The sequence below is a fragment of the Centruroides vittatus genome, unplaced genomic scaffold (genome assembly GCF_030686945.1).
Source record: "Centruroides vittatus isolate TY-2023 unplaced genomic scaffold, ASM3068694v2 contig_564, whole genome shotgun sequence".
NCBI lineage: Eukaryota > Metazoa > Arthropoda > Arachnida > Scorpiones > Buthidae > Centruroides > Centruroides vittatus.
Window position 1 is genome coordinate 1,528,504 of NW_027122335.1, and position 17,509 is coordinate 1,546,012.

The following is a 17,509-nucleotide window of genomic DNA, read 5'->3' on the forward strand; positions in this document are numbered from 1 at the left end:
AAAGGAGCTTGACTGGTCTATTAGAAAAGGACTTAACACTATTGCTCTAGCTGCTTATGGCTTTTCCTCTGAAGTGTGTGTTGATTTGCAAGGAGCAAAATTAACTTATCCTGTACAGAACTACAGTAGAGCATTGATTATCTGACCCCCGATCAACCGTCACATCGGTTAACCGACAGCGTTCTAGTCGGCAAATTCAAATGTCTGCTAGTGATGTGGTGCTACAATATTTGGCTATGTCTTGGCTACTTTAATATTATTTTTGTTAAATTTTTGCGTGTTTTAGCTGGCAACACTGGCTCGACCATGAAAGGGAGGCTTGATTTTCTATTTTTGCTTTATTTTTGTATTTATTTTGTGCAAAATAAATAAATAATTTTTAACGATACAATAGCGACGATCATTATTAAAAAAAAAAATTTGTTAGGCTTAACATTGATGAAAATGCAACGCAAAATAGGTTAATAGCGATATACTAATTACATGGGATATATTAATATACTATACTAATAATAATGTATTTTTTCATACTTTTTGGTTATCCGTTTTTTCAGTTATCCGACCAACCCCAGTCCCCAATTGAGTCAGATAATCGATGCTCTACTGTACTTGAATAAAAGGAATGAAGCTTTTGGAAATCTGTCTATCAGGAGATCTAGTTGTATCAATTTAAGGGTGCAGAGAACATACCTACTGTCTGGAAATAATTTTTTGACATTCCCTAACTGAAGGGAAGGATTATATTCTATATTTTCCATATTCTTCTTTTTCCTTTTATTTATTTAGTTTGTTTGTTTATACTTATAGATATTTTATGTTTGTTTTTAAATTTTATAGTCTGTGACATGAATATTTGTTTGAAAATTTTAACATTCTAATGTCTGTTTACATTTATTTAACGTTACTAATTTTTGAATTGTAAAAATTATTCTTTTATATATTTGATTTGCATTCTTTTGACGCTTGTAATGTTCTGTTTGATTAGGGCTTGATGAAGATTATTTAAAATTGTCAAAAATGTTAGCAATAAGTTTTGCTGCATTGATATGATAATGAGCATATATATATTATCCAGTTTACTCATTATGTTTTTTATGGTAACAATCTCAAAATCTTAAAAATAAAGTACTTATTTTTAAATATCAAGAAATAACCATTTCTTCTTTCCAGCAAAATGTTTATTAATTGAACAAATTCAGCCTGATTTTATAGGTCTACACTAAAAGCATTTGTTCCATTAATAAACATTTTGCTGGAAAGAAGAAAAGGTGGTTTTTTTTTTATTTGCAACTGGTTTCAGTTTTGTTTTACATTTTCTTGTGCACCCATTTTTTAGAGATTCCATATAACTTAACAAATGCAAATTATTATTGATAGCATAAAAATGAATTGTTTCTTATTGTTATAACATCAGTAATAAATAAGTAAAGACAAAACTAGAAATGCTATTAAACATAGAATAAAGATAAACAGTAAATATGTACTATTTAATGTAAACAGTTTATTTTACATTTAATAATAGATAAATAAAAATTAAACTATAATAATAATTAAAATAACAAATAAATTACTTTATTTTCAAATGTTTTTATATTATTATTTGTCAATGGCATAAAGTAATAGATATTATTTATAATTGGAAATTATCTTGCAAGTTATTTAAATTTATAATTTCTATATGTTCATTTTTTAAAAATACAATATAAAAAGGCAGTATCTTTTTATTCTTAAATAATTAATTTAATTTAAAAGGAAAATGACTTTGACAAATAAGATGTCAAAATTTGTTTCAGGTACAGTGGTTTTTGGATCACTGTAGTTAAATCTCAACTTCTTTTCATATAACTTAAAACACTAGTGTTTTAGCTGAGTTCTCTAATAAAAAATCAGCAAGTCTTGGTATTTTTGAGTCATAGTTTATTACTAAAGGTACTAAATGTTAAGTGTTACAGAAAAACAAATTTTGGAACTCCGATAACTCAAAATATAAAAACATTTCAAACTTTCAGTGCATTCCAAATTCTTGAGCAGATGCAAAAATACTTGGAGCTTTTCTTGGTATTTAGTGTTCTAATTGAGTTCTTCAATAAAGTAGTGTTTTCAGATAAATTTGGAGATAACTATAAAGTTAAGAACAAACACTTATCAAAACTGATTTGCTTTTAAATATTCATATATAAAGTTTATTCAATATATAATATATTTTACTAGAGTTGAAAACAACGAAAAGTCAGTGTTTTGGTTAAATAAAGAAATTTTAAAAATCTTGTTTAAATGTCTATTTGATTTCCTTTAGTAGAGTAATTCATTTTAAAAAAATGAATTTAATTTTACCACCATATTTCCAGAATATGATTTTATGGAAAAAATGTAAATTAATTATGCTAGTAAGATGATTAAGATGACATTTTTAATGATTATTAATATGTGATTTAAAAATGTATAAGAAATTAATCATCTTTTTAAGAAAACAATTTCAAATTTATATTTTTTTGTCTTAAATAAGAATTTACATTTTAGATAAGAGCATTGAATTAATTTTTTGATTTATTTTACAGCAGAGAGATAAAAGTTTAATTAGATGTACAAATAACCCAATAAATATTTCTAATCAAATGTTACAGCTGGATTCTTATCAGGCTACAATCTGATTAATTAGGTAGCTTCATAGTAGCCTAATAAGAATCTAATCACAATGTTTGATTGATTAAAGTTAATTTTAAAACATACATTACATTTACATTTAGTCTTTTGAGTTAATAAAAAGAAATTGGAATATAAAAATTTATTTATATGTTTATAGAGAGCATCCGAAATGTTTTGGGCAGAAATGTAAAAATATCGTTAAAGTGTTTAGTGAGAATGGAAACAAAGCCTGACAAAACTGAAAATCGTGTCTTGGTAAGTTTATTTTGTTTTTGGCCAATTTATAGTTTTAATCAAATTAATTCATGCTTTTATATATGTATGTATAGTTTCTAAGAATAAAAGCATTTTAAAAATTAAAAAAAATAAAATATCTAATGAATTATATTAGGGTCAGTTGCATGAGTTACCATTTAAACTATAAACCTATAAAATAAATTTAACCTTGTCACTAAATCTGATCAATGAGTAGGACTCAACAAATAGCTGTCTGTCAGTTAGCAAAAAATCCTGAAATTACCAAAAACAACAATTAACATAGAGGAGCAAAAAATGAGTAAGCAAAAACATGGGACAAATTCAACTTTAGACAAAAATATCTATCTTATCCATTTAGTTGTGTCTGACTCTTGGTCACTCTATTGATCAAAGCTCTCCATGCCTCTCTATCTTGCATAGCCTTCTTTAATTCCATTATAAATAAGTCAGTGTTACTTTTGATTGTGTTGAGCCACTGACTCCTTGGTTGGCCTCGCACTCTTTCCCACTAACCATCCCCAGCACGATCGTCTTCTCGAGGGAGCTGGTTCTCATTATATGACCAAAAAAGGACAATTTCTGTTTGGTTATCTGGGCTTCCAGTGAGATTTTTGGTTGGACTCTGTCTAAGACAGTTTTGTTGGTGATCCCCACTGTCCATGGAATGCACAAAAGCTGTCTCCAACACCACAGTTTGAAAACATCTATCTTTCTTCTGTCCGATTTCTTTAGATTCCAAGTTTCACATCCACATATGACAATAGGAAAAATAATTGCTCTAACTGATGTGCATTTAATTTGAAGGCAGATATCTTTTTCTTTCAAAAGTTGTTCATGCTGATCATTGAGGTTCATCCAAGGGCTATGTGTCTTCTGATTTTAGGACTGCAATCTCCATTACAGTTGATTTTGGACCCAAGGAATATGAAATTTTTCACTACCTTGATTTCTTCACTGTTGATCACTATTTTGAGTTCCATATTCCATGCAGTAGTCATTATTTTGGTCTTCTTGAGGAAGCAGCCCTACCTTTGCACTTTTGTGCTTGACTCTCAGGAGCAGCTGCTCAAGATCTTCCTGACTTTCTGTGAGCAGCGTGGTATCATCCGCATATCGGAGATTATTGATGTTCCTGCCTCCAATTTTCACTCCAATGTTAGACTCATTTAAATCTGCTTTCCTCATCGCCACCTCTGCATACAAATTGAATAGTGATGGTGAAAGGATACAACCCTGGCGGGTACCCCTTCTGATCTTGAACCAGTTTGTATCACCATATGGTGTTCTTACAGTAGCTTCTTGTCAGTATATAACGATTCTGTGAGCTGGGTGAGATGCAGTGAGATTCCCATTTCCTTCAGGCACTTCCACAATTTGCCACGATCAATACAACCGAAAGCCTTTGAGTAATCAATGAAGCACATGTATAGATCTTTTTGGTATTCCCTTGCTGTTTCCATCATCCAACGAAGATTAGTGATATGATCATGTGTTCCTCTTCTTTTTTGGAAACCTGCCTGTTCCTGGCATCTCTCTATCTATGGTTGAGTACATATGCTGTTGAATAATCTTCAGTAGAATCTTACTAGTGTGTGAAATCAGAGCAATGATGCGATAGTTGGAGCAATTTTTGGTATCGCCCTTCTTTGGTATGGGGATAAAAATAGATTTTTTCCAATCCTTTGGCCATTAGCCATTCTTTCACACACTACTGTACAGTGCTGTCAAAACTTTTAATGGTAAATGTTTCAGTAACTCTGCTGGTATTCCATCGATTCCTGGGGCCTTGTGGCTGACCATGCTACCTCCTTTTCTAAGATGTCTGGCTCCAGCTCTTCCTCTTCAATACCTTGGGTATCAACTTCCGTTTCACTGGCATAAAGTTGTTCTGTGTATTCCTTCCATCTTTCTTTGATTGCGTGTTGATCATGTGATTCATGACCATCTCAGCCATTGACAACTGCCTTATATGCGATAAATGGTGTTTGGGCTTTCTTCACATAAGTGAAGCATTGTCTAATGAGGCCTTTCTGAGCTGCTGCTGCCATTTTCTTGCACTGTTCTTCCCAGAATTTTCCTTCATCTTTCCTGGCTTCTTTTTGAAACTTTGCATTTAATCTTTGCATTTCCTCTTGGTTACCAATGATTTTTGCCTTTCTTCATTATTCTGCTACTTTTAACATAGTTTCTGCCATTTTGCCATCTTCTTGTATGGAATGAGTTGATGTGCTACATCATTGATATGTACCTTTATATCTTTCCATAGTTCTGGTCTTTTTTCCTGTGAAATTGAGCAAGTCAAATATATTCTTTATTTCGATATCATAGGCAGCAGGAATCATTTCAATGTCAATTGGTCTCGCTGATGGTCACTTGACATTTAGTTTCACTTTGGCAACAAGCAGTTCATGATCTGTTCCACAATCGGTGCCATGATACATTTTCACAGACAAAACAGAACTCTTCCACTTTTGCTGGCATTAGTGGATTTGGTAGATAATATAATATGGTAGCTACATGTACTTCATAATGAGAAATGATTAATCACTGTCATATTCAGTATGATTTACTTAACTTGATAATTAATGTAAAATTGTAGTGTCTTTAATTGAAATCAATTCTTGAAACTTAGAATCACTACATAATGTTGTAAGTTTTAATCTTAAAAATATTTTGCCAATATTAGGATAAGCTTAATTTTAATAATTTTTAAAAATAGTATCTACATTATAACAGAGCTGGTCAGACATATTGTTTCTTCACTAATCTGCAGAATAAATTTTATATTGGCTGGATAATTAATCTAGCAGTTTATTCCAAATATGTATACTTGGGCAACATATATAACTTATTATTTTGTTATTCTGTAGCTTAAAGTGCATTTAGCCTTAAGATTAAAACTTATGTAATCACCACTACACTTTCAATATAAATAGTTTCTAACAAAAGATTTGTACTAATAACTTAATTTAAATATTTATTTCCAAATGTTTTATTATTATACTTCTATATTAAATAGAGGATAAGGAACAACTTTCTTATTAAAAAAGTAGCAATTACCTGAGTATAAAGGACAAATATACAAGAGCATTTTCAAGAAAAACAACTATCTTCTACAGTATTAACTATATGTGCAGACTTTTTCAATTGCACAAGAAAATATATTTAAAAAACATTATAAAAATATGGTCATATTTTCAAAACAACAATAATAGTGAGTCAGTCAACTATTCTAAAAAAGTTTGCCTTTCTGATGAAAATCTGTACATATTTTAAATAATTTAAAAAAAAAAAATTATATGTTGTCATCATTGTAAATAAATTTTGTTTTTAAATGTCAAAAAATCCTTTAATTAGCACCTTGTAATAAAAATAGATCATTCATTGCATTAACTTTAATTTTATTTCTATTTATCAATATATTACATCAAGTTTATAATTGTATTTGCTAAGGTGATGAAAGGTGCTTAAATTAAAACATTTTTTTAATTTAAAAAAATTTTACATTAATTTATTAGTTCAGCGTTGCACAGAAAATTATAGAGTTGGACTATTTAATTATTCATATGATTTAATTTTAATGTTCCAAATACACAGTAATAATTATTAATTGATTTGTAAATTGTTTTATTTTGTGTACAATAATCTTTGGTGAAATTTTTGGGTTCTGAAAATATTCTGCACTGTTGCTTCACAGAAAATATGTATTCTTCAATATAATGCTTTTGACGTTTATATAGAAAAAAAATTATATACATGAGTCAAAAACATTATATTTGACTCATATACATGACTTTTTCCACACATCATTTTGTTAAAAATGTTTGAATTATTTTTAACAAAATGATGTCTGGAAAAAGTCTTGAATTATGTTTCAAATACATTTGGTAGATATAGTAAATAGTAGGTAGATCCACTACTATTAGTATAATTTATTGAACCCAAAGACATTTTCAAACTTGTGTTGCTAGTTCATTTCTTATTTTTTATTGTAAATTTTGACAGCTGCATGCACCTGACATTACCTAAGTTCTATCATTTTTAAATTGTGTATAATAATGTATGTTTAATGTTTGATTCTACAACTTGATGATGACTGTTCAAAACAGTGGAAAATATTTATTTGATTATTAAATTTCTTCATTTTTTGCTGGATTACTGGTATTGTTTTATTCATCATAGTAAATGTTTGAGTTGATTCCCATATCTCCACTAGCAAGCAACACTCTTGTGTATTATATTGGTACTACTCAAGACAAATTAAAAAAGTGAATTAGAGAGCACCAGATGGACATTAATAAAAATAATTGAGTACTCAGTTGGCAAGACATACTAGAGGATAATTTTATACTATATTGGAATAATGTAAAATTGCTTAAGAGCATAACTGACCAAAAACAACTTTTTGTGTGGGAAACTTTGTTTATTATGCAGTTAAACCTTATTGATAACACCATTCTATATCATCTAGAATTTTGGCTAGATCTGTGTGATTTAATACATTATTTAGTTATAAAAAAGTTTCCACCCTGTCCTTCACGTTTTATGTAATTATGTAATTTTTTAAAATATTCAAACACACGTATAACAAACATATTTGATGCATTAGTTAGTTGTTATTTTTAAAAAATTTGAATTTATGACATTTGATATGATGAACAATTATATGTCAAATTACGTTCTGTTCTTTCAGTATTCAGCTCCTGAAGAACTTTACGTAATATTGAAAATGTTTGAATGTAAAGTAAAATAATTTTGTGAACTGATTATTAAGTTTAATATTTTTAATTTATCAATTTCGACAACTTTTTAGTCTGTTTTATTTGTTAGTTTTCAGGTTGCAGCAAATAACTTAATGTCTACTACAAGTCGAGAAAATAGATTCAGCTACTTCATTGTCATTTGATGTATTAAAAAACTAAATACATTTCATAATTTTGCAATTATGAATTAGGGAATGCAAGAAATGAACATGATATTAATAATCTTCTGCATTCTGTTTATTTATTAAATTGAAAATTTGCTGCACATCAGTGTTTACACTATAAAATAATTATTAAATACTGTATATATTTAGATTAGTTTAAATTTAAATGAAAACTGTTTTTATTTGTAAATTAATAAATATTTATTGTTTTAAATTAAAAATAATCAAATTTAAATACACAGTGGTACCTCATACTTTGAACAGCTCTAATTTCTTACACTTCAGAGTTTGAGCACTGCTTCAATTTTTTAACTGCCTGTGCAGTGAAAAACATGCACAAAATGTAAATGCAGTATGTTGTGCATCTAACTTGTCTTTCATTATCATGTTATGCTCATATGCTTTCAGGGTTTTTTTCAATTTATTTTTGATGTGTTTGGTTATATATATTGTGTGTTACTTGCTAATTTTCAACAATTTCTTCCTGCAATTTTTCTTTGTTGACAGCTTTTGGGTGCCCTGTATGTTTTGTATACTTTAGTTCAAAAATTCCCAAATTCAAACTTTTTAAACCACATTTGATATGTTCAAAGTTTAGGAGCATCTTTCCCATTCACATTACAAGTTTTTTTATTATTTGTAAGGTATTATATTCTTTCTGAAACTTATAAAACATGATACGTCTGATTATGATTTTTATCTGAAGACATTACAACTTGAATTCAAAATTCAAATAAAATGTGAAATAAAAAGTTTTTAAAAATAAGCTTATAAACAAAGAATACAATTTCACATTAGCAATAATGTGTTAAATTTTACAACTGTTATAATTAAATCACATCTATTAATCAAATTGAAGACAAGTCTGCCCAAGAGGGACCACCATTTATTTGCACTCCAGACTAAAAACATACACATATGGCGACAGGCCTTCCTTTTTAGGCTTCATGTCGCCAAAGGTAAAAAAGTCCTTTAAAAAACACAAACATCCAGTTAAAACTAGGAGTCGGTGACACACAGACGTCTTACTCTTCAACCATCCAGCCAGTGGGTGTTTCCGCTTTTTTTATCTGCTGGAACAAGCGCTGGAAAATGCAAATTTTAAAGCTGCACCCTGGCGTCGGTATTTTAAAATTTCTTTTTGTCGATTTTTCCGACCGATGGAGAGATTATTATTAATCAAATTGAAGACAAGTCTGCCCAAGAGGGACCACCATTTATTTGCACTCCAGACTAAAAACATACACATATGGCGACAGGCCTTCCTTTTTAGGCTTCATGTCGCCAAAGGTAAAAAAGTCCTTTAAAAAACACAAACATCCAGTTAAAACTAGGAGTCGGTGACACACAGACGTCTTACTCTTCAACCATCCAGCCAGTGGGTGTTTCCGCTTTTTTATCTGCTGGAACAAGCGCTGGAAAATGCAAATTTTAAAGCTGCACCCTGGCGTCGGTATTTTAAAATTTCTTTTTGTCGATTTTTCCGACCGATGGAGAGATTATTATTAATCAAATTGAAGACAAGTCTGCCCAAGAGGGACCACCATTTATTTTGCGCTCCAGACTAAAAACATACACATATGGCGACAGGCCTTCCTTTTTAGTCTGGAGCGCAAAATAAATGGTGGTCCCTCTTGGGCAGACTTGTCTTCAATTTGATTAATAATAATCTCTCCATCGGTCGGAAAAATCGACAAAAAAAAAATAAATCACATCTATGTTACATAAGAATAGCTGATAAAAATATGCAAAAACTTTTTGTTTAACTTACCCTTTACTTATTAACCATGGTATCTGATAAGTATGTGGAAGCAACAAAATCTAAGAGGAAGGTTGTAATATTAATGATTGAGGTTAATAAGGAAATTATCTCAAAGCATGAAAGCTGTACACATGTGGTGGATCTGGTGGCTGTGTTTAAGATGCCAAAGTCAACAGTGTGCAACCAATTAATGCAATTTTCATTTTATCATACTGTATTTACATATATTGTTTTTGTGGTTTAATTTATTATCAGGGCATTTAATTGTGTTATTTTTATCTTAAATAATATATATTTGCTGTTTTAAGCTTATCAATATACATATTGTTTAGGATCTGGGCAGGGATGGATCTACATAGGGACTAATAGGGCTTAATTCCTAGGCCCAGAAGTGTCAAAGGCCTGCAAAAATTGAATTACAGTAGAGCATTGATTATCCAAAGCAATTCGGGACTGGGATTGTTCGGATAACTGATCATGTATGAAAAAATATATATACCTATTCCCTGTTGAAATTTTTCTCCATTGTGTGTTGCTTCGTGTTGGATTTTTGTCGATGTTAAGGCTAACGAAAATTTTTTTAAAATAATAATCGTGGCTATTGTATTGTTAAAAATTATTTCTTTATTTTGCACAAACAAAATAAATATATTGAAAAATATAAAAACAAAAAAAAATTATATTTCGGAAGTTAATCTAGTTTCAAAAACGTTCTGATTCAACACGACACACAGTCCTCAGAAAAACACCACTTAAAACAAGCAAAACTTTTTCTTTTTCTTGGATTTATCTGGAGATGTCAGCCGCTTGGGCTATATTCTCCGATGAGCTGAAGCAAAACCCACCACTCACGATGGGAAAAAAACCCTTGTTCAAATACCGGTATGTCCTTAAGTACCCTCTCATGGTCATGCCAGTGCTGCCAACACGCACACCAACAAAAATAATATTGGAGTAGCCCAAGACAAAGCCAAATATTGCAGCACCACAGCACTAGTGGAAATTTGAATTTTCCAACTGGAACGCTTTCAGTTAACTGATGTTTTGGTTGACTGAGGTATTTGGATAATCGATGTTCTACTATATTATCATAAATTTTTAATATTATTCCATTAATAATGAGCATTTATTATATAGTAAAAAATAGTTAATATTAATAATATAATTAATATAATTTATAGTATTATTTGTATAGTGGGGCTCCATTGGACTTCAAACAGCCCTAGGCCCGAAAAACCTTGATCCACCCCTGGGTCTGGGAATGAATTAATTCACATTATTTTTAATGGAAAAAATTGATTCAGAGTTTGAACAATTCAGAGTTCAAATGTCTTCCCGGAATGAATTAAATTCAAAGTATGATGCATCACTGTACAGTACTTCATTGTGAAATAATCATATTTATTTGTTTAGTAAAAATAAATTTTTAATTCTTCAATTTATTCTTATAGGCATTTTCTGCATGTCGTTTGTTTATTCTTATTGCAAAAGTTCCAACTAAGGTGAGATATAAATTTTTTCTAAATTAAAATGAATAAACTAAAATTTGACTATGTCAGTAATTAATATTTTAAAATTTTAATTTAAAATTAAAATATATATATATATTTTTAAATCAAATACTGTAAAATCTGCTTAATTTAATAACTTTGGAACTTAAGCCTGGACTCCACATTACCGGAATCCGCGACGTAATCGTAAAATGGAAAGCCAAACTGACGAAACTTTCAGTTTTGGAACGTTCAGTTGGACAGAAACAAGACTGAAAGCAGAGTTAAAAATTATTTAACTTTTCCGTTTTCGTTCTGCGCTTCTGTCGTGCTGCAACCAATAAAAACGCAAGGATTTGTGACGCGTAGTCACGTGTAGTTTGTTGTCGTAATGGCGGAAAGTGTAGCGAAAAGGACGAAGAAACAAATAGATTTGGAATTATTCATCGAAGAATTTAGAAAATACAGATGTCTGCACGACAAAAAATGTAAATAATTCAAAGATTATTAACAATTTCGTTGTTGATAAATGCAGAGAAAGCATAACGAAATCCGTAGCGTCATCCATGTTCGACTCTACGACAATTACAGAACTGATCAACAGATGGCGCATTTCCACGTAAAGTTCATTTCGATGCTAGTAGCGTCAAGGTAAAACGAAAACAGAACTGAAATGAAAACGCTGTATGTTTCAGTTCCGTTTCTGAGTTTCTGTTTTCAGGTAATGTGGAGTCCAGGCTTTACCATGCTGTTGATAAGAACTGACTGGTAGCATTAATTGGAGTTAGTAAATAAGACTGCAATTAGTAGTATTCTTGTTTTATTGATTTTGAGAATAAAAGAACAAATTAAAGCAATTAAAATATGTTTAACTTGAAGATTTATTAATTATTATTATTATTATTAATTAATAGTTATTCATTCAGTATTGTCTGTCTGACATTTTCTCAGTATTGTCTTTGATTGATGCAGTTTAGAGAAGATAGAAACCTTCAAATAGAAAATCAGATTCATAAAAAATGTGCCAGTAAAGACCATTATTATTTGTAGGAAAAAACTAGGTGGTTATATAGATTTCATTGTGATTTACATAGACAATGATGTAGATATAATGATAAACAACTGCTAAAATTCTGGTTATTTTAGCAGTTGTTTATCTTTATTATTATAATGGTGCCAAGTTTTGTTGACTTTCATGATGTTGTAGATGACACAATTTCCTTTAAAGCAAGTAAGGAATGCTTTGAGAACTTTAAAAGGAGAGTCAATCTGCATAACAAAACTTGTGAAGGAATCCATTTCAGCTGATGATGAAGCTCTCTATTTCCTGGACAATTCATAACATGTGGTTAATAACTGGATACAATCTCCACAAAACTACTGGTATAAAATAATAAAAATATGTAACTACCTACACACCAGCATAAGTAGATTTAATTAAACAAAAAATGAAAATTTTCCTCAGTTTTTAACAGTCATCCTCAGGTTTACACCATGTAAATTAATATAATGCATGTTTTTAAAAAGAACAAAAAAACAAGGAGAATAAATATACAATTTAGAAGGGTCTTTCCATTACTGCATTAACTTCTTTCACCATTGATAATGATGTGCAAGTTAAATTTGAGGATGCCTGTTACTATGACCCAGCCAACCTAAAATATTTTGAAAGACTAAAAATATTCAAAGCATTTAAAAGAGGGATGGTGACTAATTTTAAAGAAATGGACTCACTAGCAACCACATGGAGGGCATGCTTTTACTTACAATAAGACTTGAATTAAGTTTTGTATTTTATATTTTGTACAGACCATGTATTTTTAAAATTGTTATCCAATTTGAAGAACCTTGTTAGATATGGCATTGGGCATGCACATATTTCACAACATTCAAACTTTTAAATTTTTGTTCTATTTAAAACCACTTATTCTATTAGTTGTACATGGTGTAAAGCTGAGGATGAATGTTAAAAACGGGAATATGTTTATTTTTTGTTTAATTAAATCTACTTTATGCTGGTGTGTTGGTAGTTACATATTTTTAATAACTGGATACATACTTAAATTAAACTTGACTCACCAAGCAATCTAGCCGAAAAAGTCCACATTATAAGTTTAAAAAACATACAAATGTTTTTTTAAACTTATGTTGTGGATTACTCTTTGCTGGATTGCTTGAAGAGTCCAGTTTAATTTACAATTCATAACCTTGACAGAAGAGTGGTTACCTTTCAAGATAAGTTTTTAATGATGATGAATCTAGCTTATCTTGGAAAAGAATGCAGTCAGGAATTTTCATTTCCAAGGCAGAGAGAACTTCTCTGGGATTCAAAGCAGTGAAAGATAGAATGACACATTTGCAGTAATGCTTCTGGAGATGTTTTTGTCAAGCCTATGTTTTTATACAAGTTTCTTAATTTTCATACATTAAAGAGGAAGAATAAGGACTAACTTCCTGTTTTTTTGAAAAGCTAATCATAAGAGTTGGATTACAGCTGCTTTGTTTACAGATTAATTAATTTTCTTTTTGTTCCCAAAGCAGAGCAATATCTGTTTAAAAAGCAGCTATCTTTTAAACTTCTATTTGTTAATGCAACTGCACATAGTGAACTTGCTTTTTAATACAACCACTTCTTACAACTGCTTTGCTTCAGCCTTTAGACCAAAGGATAATAGCAACAATGAAAAGTTGTTATGTTGTATTTGCTGCATGTTTGTACACATCCTAAACTGTATGAAGACTCAGAACTTGCTTTGTTGCATTGGTATAAAAACTTCACAATTCTAGACTATATAATGATGAGATTAGGCCAATGCTACTGATTGCCACTTGGAAAAAGGTTGTGAAAAATGAAAATGAAATTCCTATGGCTTTCATTGAAATGAAGCACATTGTGACAATCAGTAATTTAAAAAGTGAAAGATTTCTTGACATACAGCCAAACAAAAATGAAGAACTTCAACAACAGGAGCTGTAAGGAGATATTGAGGAACTTGTTCAAAGTAAAAACAATGGCAGTTGAGGAAGATAAAGATGAAAATGAAAAATCAGTGCTGATACTGTAATGAACAAGGGTGTATTTTCCTTCAAATGCCTCCATAAATTCTGTATTTCATCAAATGTGTTTTTGCTTTTCTTTGGAACATAACCTTCATTGTTGACGAGGGATGCTTGTACTTCAATATTTGTATTAAGGTTATCACCTTAATACAGTTTGCAGTATCATGGTTTAACCTGTAATTTCTTTATTTTCAATATCAGTTAATTTATTTTGGCACTAGTATTAATATCTGTTTATATAATTATCAGTGACTGACTGATAATTTCTTTAATCACAGAAAGATGATAAGAAAAAATTATAACTTATATTAGGATGTCCCTTATTTTTCAAATATTTTTTTTTTCTAACGCATAGGACCTAGTTTTGTTTATTTTACCCTTAAATACTCCCACAATAAATTTCAGCTCATTTTGATCACTAGAACCCGTGCCGACTTGCATCGAATCATTTCCATACATTTGATGCTAGAGAATTGGCACGTATTTGCTTTGGTTCGCCATTCTAACACAATTTGTCGGGCTATTAACACATATAGCTTTTTCGAAGATGTCAGTGGAATTACGGAGCACTAAAAAACATATTTTCTTAGTCGAAGAGATAAACCACCAAATCACGGGTGCAAAATTACCGTCAAATCGGCAAGTACTCGCAGTTTTGTTTTTTAACATTCGCGAAGTTAAACTAACTGTGAGTGAAAGTGTAAATCTTGTAATACGAGAGAGTATCATATTTTGGGAAAAAGCTAGAATACCTAAAAAATCTATACCTAACTGTGTCAAGAAATTGGTGGATCTTTATCACATATGGAGAGTCTCCATACCTGATAAATATCCACCAGTTTCTTGACACAGTTAGGTATAGATTTTTTAGGTATTCTAGCTTTTTCCCAAAATATGATACTCTCTCGTATTACAAGATTTACACTTTCACTCACAGTTAGTTTAACTTCGCGAATGTTAAAAAACAAAACTGCGAGTACTTGCCGATTTGACGGTAATTTTGCACCCGTGATTTGGTGGTTTATCTCTTCGACTAAGAAAATATGTTTTTTAGTGCTCCGTAATTCCACTGACATCTTCGAAAAAGCTATATGTGTTAATAGCCCGACAAATTGTGTTAGAATGGCAAACAAAGCAAATACGTGCCAATTCTCTAGCATCAAATGCATGGAAATGATTCGATGCAAGTCGGCACGGATTCTAGTGATCAAAATGAGCTGAAATTTATTGTGGGAGTATTTAAGGGTAAAATAAACAAAACTAGGCCCTATGCGTTAGGAAAAAAAAATATTTGAAAAATAAGGGACACCCTAACGTATATATTATTTCATTACTGTGTATATATATATATATATATATAATAAACTCCCGATTATCTGTGTGCGGATTAACCGTGCATGAATTTAATTTTAAAAAATGTAATGAAGGTAATGATTTGATTTAAATTTTGGGAAAAAAATGACAATACTGGATGTGATACATGGTGTAACTCAATCTTGGAACAAAATAAAGCCAATAACACTCGTTCGATCGTGGAGGAAAATTCTACCAAATGTAGAAGGTGATTTTTTGGATTCTATCAAGCCCAAGACAAGTGAAACAGTATCTGAAATAAGTGAGCTAAGTGCAAATTTACATGACTTTGAAAATGTTGATAGAGAAAATATTGAGGAGGTGGTTAGAACATGATTCATATGATGAAGGTTTTCAAATAATGAGTGATGCGGATATTATTTCCAATGTCATTTAACCAGAAGAGCAAGAGAATGAAGCTGAAAGTAGAGAAGAAGAAATTATCAATCACATTAGTCACAACAAGGCCCTGAATTCTGTTGACATTTTGTTGGAATACATTGACCAATGGGAATTCGAGTATAATGACATAATAGCTCTTAGAAAAATTCAATCTGATATTAAAAAAATCATTAAAAGATTCCTGAAAACAAACCAAAATCACAGATTTTCTTAATAATGAGCATTAAACATGTTAAAATAATTGTCTGCCTTAGAAATGTATAATATGTTGTATTTTAGAAATAAATAATTATAGTTTGGATTATCCGTGTTTTTGGATTATCCATGCCACCTCTTCCCACCATTAGCTCGGATAATCGGGAGTTTACTGTATGTATATATATATGTATGTATATATGTATATATTATAATGAAATAATTTATATTCCAATATATTAATATATATATATCATATATGGTGTAAATAAATATATAAAATAATACTTACGGATAATGAAGTATGAACAGGGAAAAAAATTATCTTTTTCACGCATGATGTTGCAAAAGTAAAAATGAAAATTACATACATCGAGATGTTAAACAAGGTTGTATATTCCAAATTTCTGATGGTAAAAATTTGATTGTTAATATTTTGTAATTAATTATATAATTAAATAATTTTGTTTTTTCTTGATTTCAGTTTCATCTTATTATCTTGAAAACTTAAAAAATTGAAATCTTAAATTTTTAATTTTCATAACCGTAAAGAAAAAATTCACTACAAATTACATATAAATGGAATTTGATTTCATTATTATTATTTGTTTAAAGTATATTAATTAATATTAAAATTACAATTGTTTGATAGATTGAACATACATTCCATTATTTGGATATTGAAGCAATAGAAAGCAAAAAGCAGCATCAAGTAAGTTTGCAATTTAGTATTATTGTTAAGGATTTGGTTAAAACTTAAAAAGTGATAATATTTTAATATTTTACTGCTGGCATATAAAATATTTAAAATATTTTATACGCCAGCAGTAAAATAACTGATTAAATAAAATATTTAATAACAAATTAAATATTTTAATCAGTTATACACTATAAATAAAATTTTAACAATTTCCAGTTTAAGTAACAGATAATATTGCTGTTAAAATATTCAGGGAATATCTGATTTTGATATAGCTTAAAACAATAGAAAACAAATATGTGTAAATATGTGTAAATTAGACACTATATGAAAATATTTGGTTTCCTTCAATATTATCTAAACAAATATATATAAATGGTCTCAATGTCTACACAGTTAACATAAACAATTAGTCTCAATATCAAGACTATTTTAGATGCCATCTATAATTTAATCTGTTGTTTTGAAATGGCTTTTAACCACATATATGATATCTTAGTAATTGTTATATAATAAGTAAAGGGGTGGAAGTGGAAGTAAATAAAATTTAGATTATTAATAATATACAGTATTTCATAACAAAACATGTTATATAGTTACATACATGACATGTATGTATATTTTTATGTATTTATATGAAATATATTAAAATCTGGCAGTATCATTCTCAAGCATAGAGAAGGTGTTTGTATGAAATTATTTGAATTATTCAATAA

The 17,509-nt window shown here is 29.7% G+C and overlaps 1 protein-coding gene across 10 annotated transcripts in view; it reads left to right on the plus strand.

Annotated features, from left to right (window-relative positions):
• LRR (Leucine-rich repeat) overlaps window positions 1-17,509 on the plus strand; it is a 159,868-nt gene that overhangs the window by 14,326 nt on the left and 128,033 nt on the right. For all 10 annotated transcript variants that reach the window (XR_010881313.1, XR_010881314.1, XM_067274815.1 and 7 more), the window contains exons 3-5: window positions 2,804-2,901; window positions 11,045-11,095; window positions 16,746-16,805. Coding sequence is in view for 8 of the 10 variants with exons in the window: in XM_067274815.1 (XP_067130916.1) it covers window positions 2,804-2,901; window positions 11,045-11,095; window positions 16,746-16,805 (209 nt within the window). In the remaining 2 variants the exon portion in view is untranslated. The remainder of the gene's footprint in view (window positions 1-2,803; window positions 2,902-11,044; window positions 11,096-16,745; window positions 16,806-17,509) is intronic.